The 14,666-nt window shown below is 31.3% G+C and overlaps 1 protein-coding gene and 1 long non-coding RNA gene across 3 annotated transcripts in view; both read left to right on the forward strand.

Annotated features, from left to right (window-relative positions):
• The first annotated feature begins 4,003 nt into the window (after positions 1-4,003).
• On the forward strand, positions 4,004-10,698 carry LOC146997548 (uncharacterized). Its single transcript, XM_085814904.1, has 2 exons — positions 4,004-4,257; positions 4,957-10,698. Exons 1-2 carry the CDS (start codon positions 4,102-4,104, stop codon positions 6,496-6,498), a joined length of 1,698 nt encoding a protein of 565 aa, XP_085671030.1. The 5' UTR covers positions 4,004-4,101; the 3' UTR covers positions 6,499-10,698.
• A 601-nt stretch (positions 10,699-11,299) lies between these two features.
• Positions 11,300-14,666, forward strand: part of LOC146997549 (uncharacterized) — a 121,338-nt gene continuing 117,971 nt past the window's right edge. For both annotated transcript variants that reach the window (XR_015040663.1, XR_015040664.1), the window contains exon 1: positions 11,300-11,530. This is a non-coding gene — a long non-coding RNA (uncharacterized LOC146997549). The remainder of the gene's footprint in view (positions 11,531-14,666) is intronic.

Below are 14,666 nucleotides of genomic sequence, written 5' to 3' on the forward strand. Positions count from 1 at the left end.
CTTAATTTTTGCACACCAGTGTAATTATCTTAATTACCGCGAATGGTCTTGGGGCATAAATTTTAATTATCTTGTAAAAATTCTATGTAGTTGTATGCCAGTATTGAAAGAAACAATCTAATAAGAAATGGCTGCGACTTGTTTCGAAAATGAGGCGTAAAACATTGGCAGCGAAGATATTCCGTTTGGCATCAGTAGTACCGCTGTTGGCGACTTTACTGTTTGCGGCGGAAAAACGGGAAAAGTACCGTTTCTAAATGTATTGTTAATCTCGCAGGTGTCATGCTTTCCATGTGCCAAGTTTTCACTGTATTTAACACACAATGGATATTCTTTTTCCATTGATAATGCAACATGTAAAACAGTATAAAATAAACTCTCCTTGATATTTACTCAATTTTTTTTAGAAGTAGAAAGAGAGCCAATGGTTACATTTTTGTTTGCATTTTCATAAATAGTTTTTCTCTAAGTTTATTTGATGTTGGTGCATCCATCCCATTTCTCTTACAAGAGATTTTGGGCCATTTAACCATCGTGAACAAAATTGCAACGAAAACAAAATTGTTTTTATTATCCTTTGAGACACTACTGAATTTTCCAATGCTTAGGAAATGTTATGCGCTTACTTGACAACAAATCTGATTAGAAATAAGAAACGTAGTTTATAAATGATGCGTATTACAATTACAAATTGCATGCAAGACATTGCTAAGATAGCCGAAAAAACTAAATCTTAGCTGCGCGTATGCAGTTGCTTTGAAATTTGATTCGAGCTGTTTGGAAATCATCAAACACACGAGGGCAATCCCAAAAAAAAGGTCTCCTATGTTTTTAGATATACAAAGAAACATTTATTTTCTATAATTGCTATATCTCTTTAAAGATTGAAGAATGCTTTATTTTTCAACATAATCGCCATTTCAATCGATGCATTTTTGTAGACGCTGTGGCAGTTTTACAATGCCCATGTCATACCAGCTTGCCGCCATGCCCTTCAGGAAGTGTTGACCCTCATCTTTCCAAGAAGTCCAAGAAGTTGTCCTTTTCGTCTTCATAGCGGCGAAGAAATTCGCGGGAAGAATAAACCCGTTGCTGTTTGTGGTCTTCTGTCAACATACGCGGCACCCATCTTGCACACACCTTCCGATATTGCAACTTTTCCGTTAAAATCCTGTGGATGGTGCTTCTGAAAACCTCAGGAACCAAAATGCAGACAGCATCCAGAGTGATCCTCCGATCTTTACGCACAAGTTCCTTAACTTTCGCGATTGTCTCATCGGCAATTGACGGCCTCCCGCTCCTTTCTTCGTTATGAATTTCAGTACGACTGGCTGTAAACTCTCTACACCACTTGCGAACTTTTTTGACATCCATGCACGACTGTCCATACACTTCCGTCAATAGGCAGTGAATTTCAACCAGATTAACGCCTTTTGCATTCAAAAATCGAATAACTGCGCGCACTTCGCACTTGGCGGCAACGCTTATCGGGAGCTCTATTTCGAATGGCTGCCAAGCCAAGACTGAGCATCCGAGCGAAGCGCCTACGTGCTTATGTGGTAGTGGAGAAAGCACCACTCACAACAGTGTTGCCAACAATCGTATTAAAACTCTCTCTACGTCCCCAAAAAATAGGAGACCTTTTTTTTGGGATTGCCCTCGTAACACATAAATCAAGTGAAAAGCAATAAAATCAGAATTAAAATATGGAAATGTTTAATTTAAAATTCCTGGCAAATGTTAAAAAACATCCAAAATTGTCTTCAAATTCCGTATATCTTTTATTGTCAAATAAATTTCTTTGAATTTGGTGAGCCCCCACAAATTTGTTCATAACTCCCAGGTTAAAATTTTGTAAAAAAACAAGTTATAAATTGCATTTTGAAAAAAAAAATGATTTCAGGCTTGTCTTGAACAGAACAGCATACAATAGAGTATTTTCAAATTTACGGGAAAGTACGACTTATGTGAAAATTGATAAACATTGGCTGTCTAATGTGAAAAGTGAATTACGGTTTAATATGTTATGTTCATAGCTTGTGTATTTTGATTATCTAACTAAATAAAGAATGATCCGTTCTTGCAAACTTCTGCTGAAATAACTGCTAGAATATCTATCCCCTTTCAGATGAACAGAAAGCAAGTGTTGTATTCTTATTCAACAATTACAATACTCTTGCATAATACTTACAAGGAATGAGTTAGGTTATTTAACTAAAGTGCTGTCAATTTTATTTCTTATTTACAGAAGGATGTATCACACAATGCTGTGTAGGCTGGTGACCTAGCGATGATGACTCAAAATGCATCTTTGCATTCAGGCATACACTCTTTATAAGAATATAACCATGCACTGGAGTCCTAGCTTCAGCAGATACATTTTGTTGTGCTATGCAATCTCTGTGGGTCCTAAATTCTAAAAACTTTTCCACTCCTAAATTCCAAAAATTTTGCTACTTGATATTTCTGTAAATTCCAAAATTTGCACACCTGCCATAACTGCACTGGGTGTGGCCTCAGTTATCCAATGTTCCAACAAAATCAAATATTGTAACGTTATTTTAGACCAGACTTTCTTAAACTGTAGATCGCAACCCCCATCTACAGCAGGGGGTCGCAAAAAATTTCAGTAGTTTTGGTATTTCTTAAACTTAATATAATAATTTTACAATTACCCAATATTTTTACACAATGTATCTGAAAATAGATAAAGATAAGACCATACAGACAAAGAGAAAAACAAAAATGTTTCAACGCATTCTGTTTATAATATAAATGTTCACTTTACTTGCTTTGCATGTGACGCTGTCATTTCGTCTGTTAATTAATTAAAATTTCACATTGTTCTAGGTCTTAAAATGAGAAATTAAAGATATGACCTAAAACTGCAACTTACAATACAAGTGAAAAAATTGACAGTTTCACTCGCACGTGTGTCAGATTTTCGCAATGCTTATAGGGTCCCACAAAATTTTCATAAATATTTTGGGGTCGTGAAAAAAATCTATGATAAAAAAGGCTCACGACTGAAAAAACGTTTAAGAAGCTCTGTTTTAGACCAATCAATTTCCTGACGCCAACCCAATTTTTTTGCCTGTTTTGTTTCTCAGCCGAATTATGTTTCTATGGGAATTTTTCTATACTTTTTACTGTTTCAGCTGAATGGAAAAACACGCTAAAATGTTTCAAATGACTATTAGGGGAAGAGAATCAAATACCCCACATTATTATTATCTCTATTTATCTCCTGTTTTGATTCTGAGTTATGTTTTTTGATAGAATTTTTCCATATTACATATTTCAGTTCAACAAAAAAATCAACTTTTAAAATATTGAGGAAAAGCATGTACTAAAATGTTTCAAAATGAAAATGTGGGATAAATAAATTTATAAATTAGTTTTTTCTAGGAGTGTAGGAGTTCTTATATATAGTATATAAAGAAATTTGGAACCAACTTTTCACAAAGACTTAAAAATTGAAGTTCAAATTATCTTCATAAAATCTTATAAATGTAGAACAAGAATACTTTAAAATGTAAAAATTAACACGTTGACTGCCGCGCGCAATTTACGTGATTTGCCCATGACGGAAACTTGAAATTTTTATTATGCGATATATATTATGTCGAAATATTATCTACAGAAAATAATGTTATATAATTGTGCTTCATGCTGGGGGTCACCAGCGACCTCCAAACATCTGTAGACCATTTTTGTGATTTATAATTTAAATTTTTACGATTTATTATTCTTCAAACCATTATAGTAACAATGGTACTATTTAAAAATTTATCAGTATCAATGTTTATTCTAGTTATGTATTTTACTATTGGTCGCGTAGACAGTGGCACCCACGGCGCTGTGGCCAAGTCGAGTGCAGGCAACACCTCCTTATAGAAGGAAGCCGGGACACTGAAGCGAGGGGAAGCTCTGACGTCACAGGTAATCGTCTCTGACTCACCTCGCTCCTTCAAACAAAATCAGCCCCGTAGTTGAGCCAAGAGCGACTGACGTGGAGCGGTTATTTGCGTTAGCGACAGAGTTTTTATATTGTCTCGTGCTTTTTTTATATATTGTCTCGTGCTTTTATAATTTTATACGATGCCTCATAAATGTGCTGTAGCCACATGTCGTGGTAATTATAAAAACGGACCAAAAGTGGCTGTATTCAAGTTTCCAAATGAGACTGAACTCCGGATGAAATGGATAAGGAGTCTACGAAGAAAAGATGGCTTTCAACCTACTAAACATACCAGAGTAAGTTCAATTTTACTGCATTTTTTATGTTTTGTATCTTTACATTTTTTATTACTTTTATTGATAGGTATGTGATGTTTATGCTTACGATATTAGATTTTGATCTGTGGGTAAGAAGTTTTATGTTTGAAAGATTTTAATCTTGCCTGTTTTAATCATTTCAAAAAAATATTTTCCTTCAAAGTTTTATGAATGAAATAAAGTTCCATATAACAGGAATAATTCTAAATTTAGTAGTTACATAAACGCCAATAATTTGTAAATGCTTTCTAGTATACTGTGCAGGCAGATTCTGTAGTTATTCCAAATTTATCATAATTTATATGACAAGGAACTACTAAGTAATCATAATAGGTTTCATTTTAAAATTTTTGTAATGATATATGAAAGTTTGGTATGATGTATTTAAGGTAATTATTTGTATTTGGTAACCAGTGTTTGTTGTAAACAATTATCTCAAATATATAATTTTCTTTAAATGTAAATAAAGCTGTAATCATTATGATGAGCATTCCAGATTTTACAAATTACTTAAATTATACACGTAATTGAAATGATATTACTGGTTTTTTAATTCGTATTTATGTATCAAATTATTTATTTAAATCACAGGGCTTATTGACTTCTGTTACTAAATATTAACATGAATCTAACTTTTGTACTCACAACAAGTTGATTTTTGAATATTTTCTTTTATAGGTATGTGAATTACATTTTCGATCAGATGAAATAATACGAGAAATCGAAATGTATGATGAGAAATCAGCGAAGTTAATTAAAGCCCCAATTTCTAGGCCACATTTGAAAAAAGGATGCATACCTTCTCAGTTCCCTGATGGCCCATCCTACATGTCATCAAATTCTGTATCGAGAATGTCACCAGAAAAGAAGAAAGCTCGTTTAGAAGAGAAATACCTGGAGAAAGCGATAGAAGAAAGTTTGAAAATGAAAGAACGGTATGATAATGAACGATCATTTGAAAGTTTAATTGAATTCAATAATTGCCTAGAACATCAGATTTTAGAAACATTTTGGACAACTGTACATATTGAAAATTCAACTATGTTACTTGATATTTTAAGTGACCCAGCTCCAGAAATTCAGAAATCGGTAGTAATAAATGAGGATTTAACAGTATGTGTTTATATTAAAAACATCGCTATAAAATCTATTGGTAAATTTGTTTTCCCTCTAAAAATTAGTAATGTAAATATGTTTCTAGAAGTACTAAAGGAAGTTGAAAGTCTGTCTCATAACTTACAAAATGAAGAATATATTAAGAATTCTATACAAATTGTGGATGATATGCTTTCAGAATTGAAAAGAGTGTTACCTGAAAAAGAAACTGAACTGAACTTACTTTCAGAGCAAGTAAATAAACTAAATGTAAAGAAAGAGAAGTATCGATATACTCCAGATTTACTTATTTTTTGCAGTTTGTTAAACTCGATCTCACCGCATGCATACAAGTTTTTACGACATTCAGGTTACATTTCTATTCCCCATCCACGTACTATTCGTAGAATTTGTTCAACGTTTTCTCTTAATCCTATTACTGAGCAATTTAATGATGACTTTTTAGGATATGTTAAACAAAGATGCAAGGATTTAGAAGAAAATGATAAAACTGTAATTATTATGATGGATGAAGTGTATTTAAATTCATGTTTCGATTTTAAAGGAGGAAATTTGTGTGGCATGGCCTACAACTGTGAAAAAGCTGCTACAAGTGCTTATGTTTTTATGATACGTAGCTTATTATCACCTTTCAAGGATGTGGCACATATATTACCAGTTAAATCATTAAATGCTGAGGATCTGTATCAATATCTTAAGAAAATTATAATTGGTTTAGAAAATATAGGTTATAGAATTGTGGCAGTTGTCTCTGACAATATTTCAATAAATAAAAAAGCCATGTCATTATTTTGTATGCCTCCAAAAATTAGTATTGTGTATAAAAACCCTGCAGACTTATCTCGGCCACTATTTTTTGTTATTGACTCAGTGCACATCTTGAAGTGTGTCAGGAACAACTGGATAAATCAAAAAACTTCTGGGCAATGTTTATTTTACCCAAATTTTGAAAATTTTTCCAAGGTCGAAACAGCGGCATTTGCATGCATAAAAAGTCTCCATTCATTAGAGGCAGGCAGAATTGTAAAATATAGTTATGGTTTGACTCTGAAAGCTCTGTATCCAACCAATTTGGAAAGACAAAATGTCAAGCTAGCATTATAAATATTTGACAGTCGTCTTGCAGAGGCAATAATGGTTATTGGTAAAGAAAATAGTATTTTAAATTACGAAACAACAGCTGAATTTATTAAAATTATATCTACATGGTGGTCAATAGTCAATGTCAAAAGTATCTTTAAAGGACACCATAAGATGAATGAGTATCAAAAGCCATTAACTGTGCAAAATGATGATGTTAGATATATTTATTTAAATAAGTTACTTGAGTGGTTAGATCAGTGGAAACTTTTAGGCTGTTCTAGTGGTGGACTAACTAAGGAAACACATTTTGCATTAACACATACTAGCTATTCGTTGCTCGAAATGGCAAGGTATTGCATTGAAGAGCTAAAATTTACTTACTTTTTACCAGGAAAAGTTCAGACAGATCTCCTAGAGAATAGATTCGGAAAATATAGACAGCTGGCTGGTTCACAACATAATATTTCTATAAGACAAGTATATGAAACTGAAGCAAAATTAAGATTACAAAGTCTTCTGCCAACTGTTATTAAATCATCAAAGTATGGAGGAATTCCTATTTATCTAAATTGTAAAAACCTGTGTATTGAATCTCTGGAGCAAGAAAATATTGGATGCACTTTCTCAGGAAGAATAACTATTACAAATGAAGATATACAAAATGTTCAAAATGACATACCAATTTTAATGTATATAGCTGGTTACTGTAGTTATAAAGTTGTGAAACTATTAAGCTGTGATATTTGTAAAGGCAATCTAACTATTGATAAAGAATTAATTGTAGAAAATGAAGGTCAGTCTTGGATAAAAAGATTTGATAGAGGACTTCTATATCCTCATCCTGATGTACTAAATTCAGTAATGTATAATTATGTTGTTATTCAAAAACTTTTATCTGAAGAATTTGAGAATGAATTTTTATTTTCTGCAAATCAGAGGGATATAGCATGTAACTTAACTCTAGACATACTGATAGAAAATGACATTTTTTTAAATCTAGATGATTGCCCTAAAGCTCATGAGTCACAGAAAGTGTTAAAGCAGATTCTTTGGTCATCAACGAACACATTTTTAAATAATTATTGCAAATTAAAGAATGATACACTAAACCAGAAAAGCATTGCAAAAGAGCGCAAATTGAAAACTTTAAAGCATAAATAAAAATATAATGGGTGTTTAGCAATTAAACATTTAAAAAATGTAGGTTTTAATTCAAATGATGCTGTATTTCATAGACTAGTAAGTTTAGTAACTTTAATGCATGTAACAAGACACAAAAAATTAATTACAAAGCCTAGTGATGTTAGTTCAGATTTATTTCTGTTGAAAAAATATTTTCGCATCTAACAGTTACTGTTACACATTATTGTGAATTCCTTATTATTTTTTTTCTACTCATGTATGCTGTCTGTTTAACCTTGAGATCACTTGAAAAGTAATAGTAACGAAAAATTCATTTCTATGCATCTATGTAAATAAGTGTCTGGGTTGTATTTTAAGTGGTCCTTATTATTAATGTGGATATCAAATTAGTGTTAACATATGGTAAGATTCTTTATCATTATAATTGACTTGAAATATTGAAAAATTCATTTCCTTGCCCTTAATTTGTTGTGTAAAAAAGTGTCTGCGTTATGTTTTTATGTGGCCACTACTTTTATCATTTGGGTATAATTTTGGTGTTAACATGATGAAATACTTTATCAAAGTAACAGTTATATGTTTCAAAATGCTTACAAAATGTTATGTATATAATAACTGCCACTGTTATACTGGTAATGGGTCATTATACTTTTGTTGATATGGACAGATATTGACTGTTTTACATTCAGATGACTTGAAATACTGAAGAAGGCATGTCCTTTTTTTAATTTCTCATCGCGTAAAAAAGTGTCTCGGTTTGTGTTTGTGCGGCCACTACTTTTATCATTTGGGTATAAGTTTGGTGTTGAAATATGGTAAAATGCTTTCTCCTGATAAAAGTGATGTTTCAGCATGCTTACCGAATGATATGTATATAATAACTGCCACTGTTATACTGGTAATGGGTCATTATAATTTTGTTGATATGAACATATACTGACTGTTTTATATTTAGATGACTTGAAATATTGAAGAAGGCATGTCCTTTTTACTTCCTTGTACGAAGTAAAAAGGAAGTATTGTAATCGCGAAAAGTTTCAGGCAGCATATTTCACCGAAAATATCCATTTTGACCACTATCGAATGCAATTTAACGATGTTTTTGCACCATATCTGTACGTAAGGACAGAATAAAATACTCTTTTCCTTCAAAAAAATTATAAAACTGCTTAAAAAAACTTAAACTAAAATTAATTCTGAAGAGAATTTTTCGTGGCTTCTGTACGTACGTTCATGCGTACGTACATATCTCACATAACTCAAAAACGAGTAGCCTCAGAACGTTGAAATTTTGTATATAGGACTGCTATAACATGTATATGTGCACCTCGTATTTTGGTTTCAATCGGCCACACCAAACGTATATAAATATATTTATATATATATCCACTCTATGACTTGAAATATTGAAGAAGGAATTTCCTTGCCTTTAATTTGTCATCGCATAAAAATGTGTCTGGGTTATGTTTTAAGTGGCCACTACTCTTATCATTTTGATATAATTTTTGTGTTAACATATGGTAAAATGTTTTATCGAGGTAACAGTTATATGTTTCCAGCATGATTAGAAAATTGTATGTTTATAATAGCTGCTGCTATTATACTGGGAATGGGTCATTATAATTTTGTTCATATGGACATGCACTGACTGTTTTATATTCAGAGCACTTGAAAGATGATAATATTGAAAAATTCATTTTCGTGCTGTTGAGTGTTTGCTGCATAAAATGGTATCTGGGTTGTATTTAAATGGCTACCACTTAATGTTTAGTAAGTGGTTATCATTTGGTGTTAACATACTGTAAAATGCTTTCTCATGATAAAAGTTGTGTTTCAGCATGCTTACAAGATGATAAGTTTATGGTAACTGCTGCTTTTATACTGAGAATGGGTCATTATAATTTATATTTTTTATATGGGCATGTACTGACTGTTTTACACTTAAAAATATTGAAAAATTCATTTCCTTGTCTTTAATTTGTTGTTGTGTAAAAAAGGGTCTATGTTGTGTCTTTAAGTGGCCATTACTTATATCATTTGAGTATAATTTTCATGTTACCATATGATAAATTACTTTATCAAGAGAACAGTTATGTGTTTCAGCATGGCGACAAAATAACAGGTTTGTAATAACTCCTACTATTATTCTGGGAATTGGCTGAATAAAGGGTGTCTCTGATTAGGAGCACTCATTTCAGAAACCTGTGATTTTCATGTGCATTTTGAAATTACCGGTGTCCCATAATTAAGACTGGTGGCTTTCTGGACAAATCATTTTGATATATTCTTTGCTTAAATTAAACAAGCCTGATAGCGAGTAACTTAGAAGATCACGATTTTAGCTTGGAAAAATTACAACAAAATTGTGTTGCATGTAGTGACCAGATACTTTCAAATTGGATACTGGTGCATAGGTAAAACATTTTTATTATTTTCTATATTTGAAACATTAACTGATAATCACTTCCTTTACACAACATCAATAAATGTTTTTACATATACTGGTGATGCTGACATCCATTTGCTGTTGAATGTATCTTTATATGCTTCATAAATAATAATAGCCATCGTATAAAATTTAATATCATTTGTGCACCTGAAGTGTTTTAAATGGTAATGGACGGTCTTCTCAAGTGTTTGCCCGATATTTATCCATATTATGGCAGTATCGTAATACATTTTGAAACTATTAATTGGCTGTTGTAAAAAGTTAATAACGGTGTTTGTAATTGCCAGACAAAATGGGTTGAAATTTAATGAATAGAAACTTGAACTTGCAGTATCAAAATTTAAATATTAAGGTCGCATAGTCTCATCTTATGTTTCTGATGAGACCCAATTAATATAGAAGCAGTTTTGAAATTTTCACACCTGTTAATAAATAAGAATTGATGAGATTTCTTAGTATGGCAATATGCTTAATGAGATTTCTGCTTCAATTTTTATAAGAAAGTTTGAATAATTTATTGATAAAAAGAGATCAGCTGGTTTTAACTTATTTGTATGTTATAACTTAGGTGTTGTGTTGTTATGCTGACTGCTTGCATAAAATTGTAAATAAAATTTTTTTATTTTTCACTTGTGAATCTTTATTTTCAAGTTCAGCTATATAACTAACACAATACAGTTAAGTACATATACAACTAATATTATTGGTTCCACAGATTTAAGCAATAATTTTAAATTGCACATTGAATTATTTGCTAAGCAAACCTCTGATATACTAATTTATTTGAAACTTGCAAGACACATAGCATATTATAGACAAAATTTAGTGCATTTTTATACCATTTTCTTTTAAAGACAAATTACTGATTGGAAGAAAAATGAAATGATAAGTAATAGTTTGTATGCAGATAATTTGGGTTTTTTTCATAAATATTAGAAAAATATAAAGCAATATTAAATTATGAGGGAAAAGTCAGAAATTCCTTTTTTGAGTTAGTATGGCTGATTTTTAACTTTTTAAATGCTGCTGTGAAACCTACAAGGAAGTATAATTCATTAAAGTCAAGAAATAAGAAACAAAAAATTCTTAAATTTATGTCAAATTTTATTGTGTTAAATTTTGAAGTAATTAAATTATTCATTATATATAATTGAATCTCTGAATAAAATCCCACCCAAGTATCTATATCAAATAGTGAAATCAACGTTAAGTACGGCACTAGCGCGCAGCCTGTTTTGTTTCGTTGCTCTCTCGGGGTTTCGACATAGACGACTACGCGTGACGTCACAATCCAGTGTCCCGGCTTCCTTCTATAAGGAGGTGTTGGTGCAGGTCACCGGTGATCCCCACGGCAGTCAACATGTTAAAATAAACCATCACAAGAAAAACCAAAAAAGTAGTATAAAAGAACAAGAAAGGTGAGGAATCCAACCAACTTTAACATAATATCATCAAGAGGAGGTATGTCGAATTTAATTACATTTCCCCTTCTAAAACAAAATCCTTGCTTCTCTGTATCCAGAATCAGCTGATGAACCATTTCAATATATTTTTTTATCTTAATAGTTCACAAAAAAAAAAAAAAGAAAAGAAAAAAGAAAACATGCCCTTAAAAATGTAGAAAAAATTAAAATCCTGCAGTGGAAAATCTTTGAAAGTTCAAAATAATTTTAACACAAACTTTACTATAACCTCTTATCAAACAGCAGTAGCAAAGGAAACTGGGGGGAAGTAAAATCAAAAGTTAAAAATATCTTCCAATTTAAAAAGATTTTACTAGTCTAAACAGGATTTTATCAAGTTAATTTTAATTTCAATTTTTATTCTTTCTGAAAAATTGGTTCTAAATTTCTTTCTTTATATATTTACTGATCAATTTTTAGCAGCATAATGCACAAAAATTTTTGGAAGGATTATAAATTTTCCTTTTAATACAGTGGAATACGTTTAACGCAAAATATCGTTGAACACGAAATAATGCAACAGTCCCGACAAACTACTATGTATTTTCATGCATTTTGTTTCTCTTAACACGAAAAGATATCCTTTCTGGAAATGAACAAAATACAGAAAACACTGGTATCGCTGGTGAGATTTAAACGGGGTGTGAAATGAAAGAGAGGTGGTTTCACATGTTTCGTAGAAAAAGGCTAATTTGGCTTTGAAATACCCTCGGAATAGCCTGTGACACGAGCCAATTTTGTTTATCTACGGTACTTTCGCCTTCCACGTCTACAAACGCCACACAAACATCTCATCTCTCTTCAGTTAGCTTTGGAATTCAGTGATGCATGGCAGTGTCAGTAAAAATTAGTGAGTTTGGCTCATATGTTGAACTGCACAGAATTCAGCATCTCCAAGGATGAATGAAAATTATTTTCATTACACACGATTCTCAAAAGTATCAGATTCTTCGGCGCCAAAAGAAATGGAGAAGTAGGATATTGAAACTGAGCTGACACTTAATGAAATGTTTGAGAAAGTTTCTGTATTAATGAACTGTCTTACTGTACTATCGGAAGAATTCGTTGCAGTAGTTGGGAAGACTCAGATAACCGGCACTTGGCGCAATTTTTTCCGCCATCTTGAATCGACGAAAATCGCCAAATCCTCGGAAGGATTTTTTTAACGGCAAGAGGGAAATGACGTGAAAAGAGGCTTTACAAAATTTCCCTCTTGAGCTCGATGTAGGGGAGAAACCCGTGCTAGGCGAAAATGCTAAAAAAGACAATGCAAAGAAAAATATCATATTATTTTCCCAAAACTCAAAAAATGTTTTGTTTTTCAAAAACTTGAAAATTTTGTATTGAATTCCATTAAGTTCTTGTCGATGTTTTTGTTTCATTGGTTTTTATTAAATACATGCATATATACATATCTATGTAAATAAAATGTACTCTAATAAGCTTAATTTTGTTGAATATATGTTTTTTTTTTTTTTTTCAATATTCTTTAACACGAAAAAATATTTCAGTCCCCTCAGTTTTGTGTTAAATAATTTTCACTATATATCTGTTGCACATAAATCCCTTTCTTACATAAAATAATAATGAAATCTTAAAAAAGTACATAGTATGAAATTTATGATGGCAAACATTAAAAATAGATGAAAGTAAATAAAATTTAAATTATAGAATGTACTTTAAAGAATTAATAATAAGTGGTTAAAAATATATTTTTTAATTACTTAAAACATGGAAGTTATTTGGCAGAGATTGTTGGATATAAAATTACTACTTCAAATTTTCAGATTACTATTGTTCATATTTAAAGTCTCAACTTGCAGTCTTAATCCACATAACAACCATTGTAAAAATCACCCGTTATCATATTCCAAAGATCAGCAGCATACATTTTTTTCAAAATCGTGCATAATATTAAATATTGGCTTTTGATAATCAAGTTGATACAAATAAGATGAACTGTTTTTATGATTTTAGACTAGTAGTTTATTCTTCCATTCACTTATTACAATATTTCATTTTTTATATGCTCAGCTATCCAAAATTTCAAGAGCTTTCTGGATATTTTTTTTGTTGAGTTTTTACTATACATACATTTCAGCATTTACATCGTCAAAATTACATACTATGTACAGACACATACTTGAAGTGAATTTACTTTTACAGCTAAACACAGGAACTGGAAAACAAAAAAGTATTTATTCGGAGATTGTATTTCTTTTTCGTTCATGAAAATCAAAGTTCATTACACAAACATGCATTCACAATGCACAAGCAGGTATGAAATTCTTAATACATTTAATAATCCTGATGATTGATTACGCATTTAGTAAATAAATCAGAAAATATTTTAATGTATAACAAATGAATAGTAAGTAGCTAAGCTTTTAGTTAATAGTTAGCTTTTAGAAGTAGTTAAGCTTTTATAAAAGTAAAGTAGTTAAGCTTTTATAAAACAGAGCATTACGAAGATATTTAATGTTATAAAGTTAGGTAATTTAGTAAATTTCAGTTGTTCACCAAAGCAATAAATTGTGAAGTTCCTTGTATATCTTTATAAATGAACTTTATTGCTGTTTTAAGCAATTAAACAACTGTTCAAGTTATTTTAATAATTTTGAAATATATACACTAAAAGAAACAATAAAATGTATTAATCTATTTGTCAACCTTGATTTTGGCACGAAAGTCTGCAGAATGCTTCGTAGTTTTTAAGCACATAGAGGCACTGCAATTCTTAATTCCTTGATCTGAAGTTTTCTGCAATTTTTTTTTTTTTTTTTTTTTCTAAAATTAAATTGCTGTATTGGCACATACAATTTTTGTACAGTGCCTTCAGATGTGGATAAGTTTTTCGAACACTTTCGTTTGTTTTACTGGCGTCGCTGAATTTTGCGATGAAATGCAGCACATTTATTGCCGAGTATCACCTTCCAGATTTTTCATAGTGTTAATGTATACATCAGCAGTGAATTATTCTCCTCTTTCCTCAAATACACTACGGCGATAAACAATAACCATTCACTAAAGATTTTGCGTAAATTCCCACTCATAATAATTTAAATTGCGAAAATCTCACAATTAGCACCTAAACACACTATTCAGCAGTACAATTCTTTCGAAAGCGCGCCGTA

This window comes from Stegodyphus dumicola, chromosome 4, assembly GCF_044657685.1.
Source record: "Stegodyphus dumicola isolate Sdum_Otavi_A_Nest chromosome 4, ASM4465768v1".
Lineage (NCBI taxonomy): Eukaryota > Metazoa > Arthropoda > Arachnida > Araneae > Eresidae > Stegodyphus > Stegodyphus dumicola.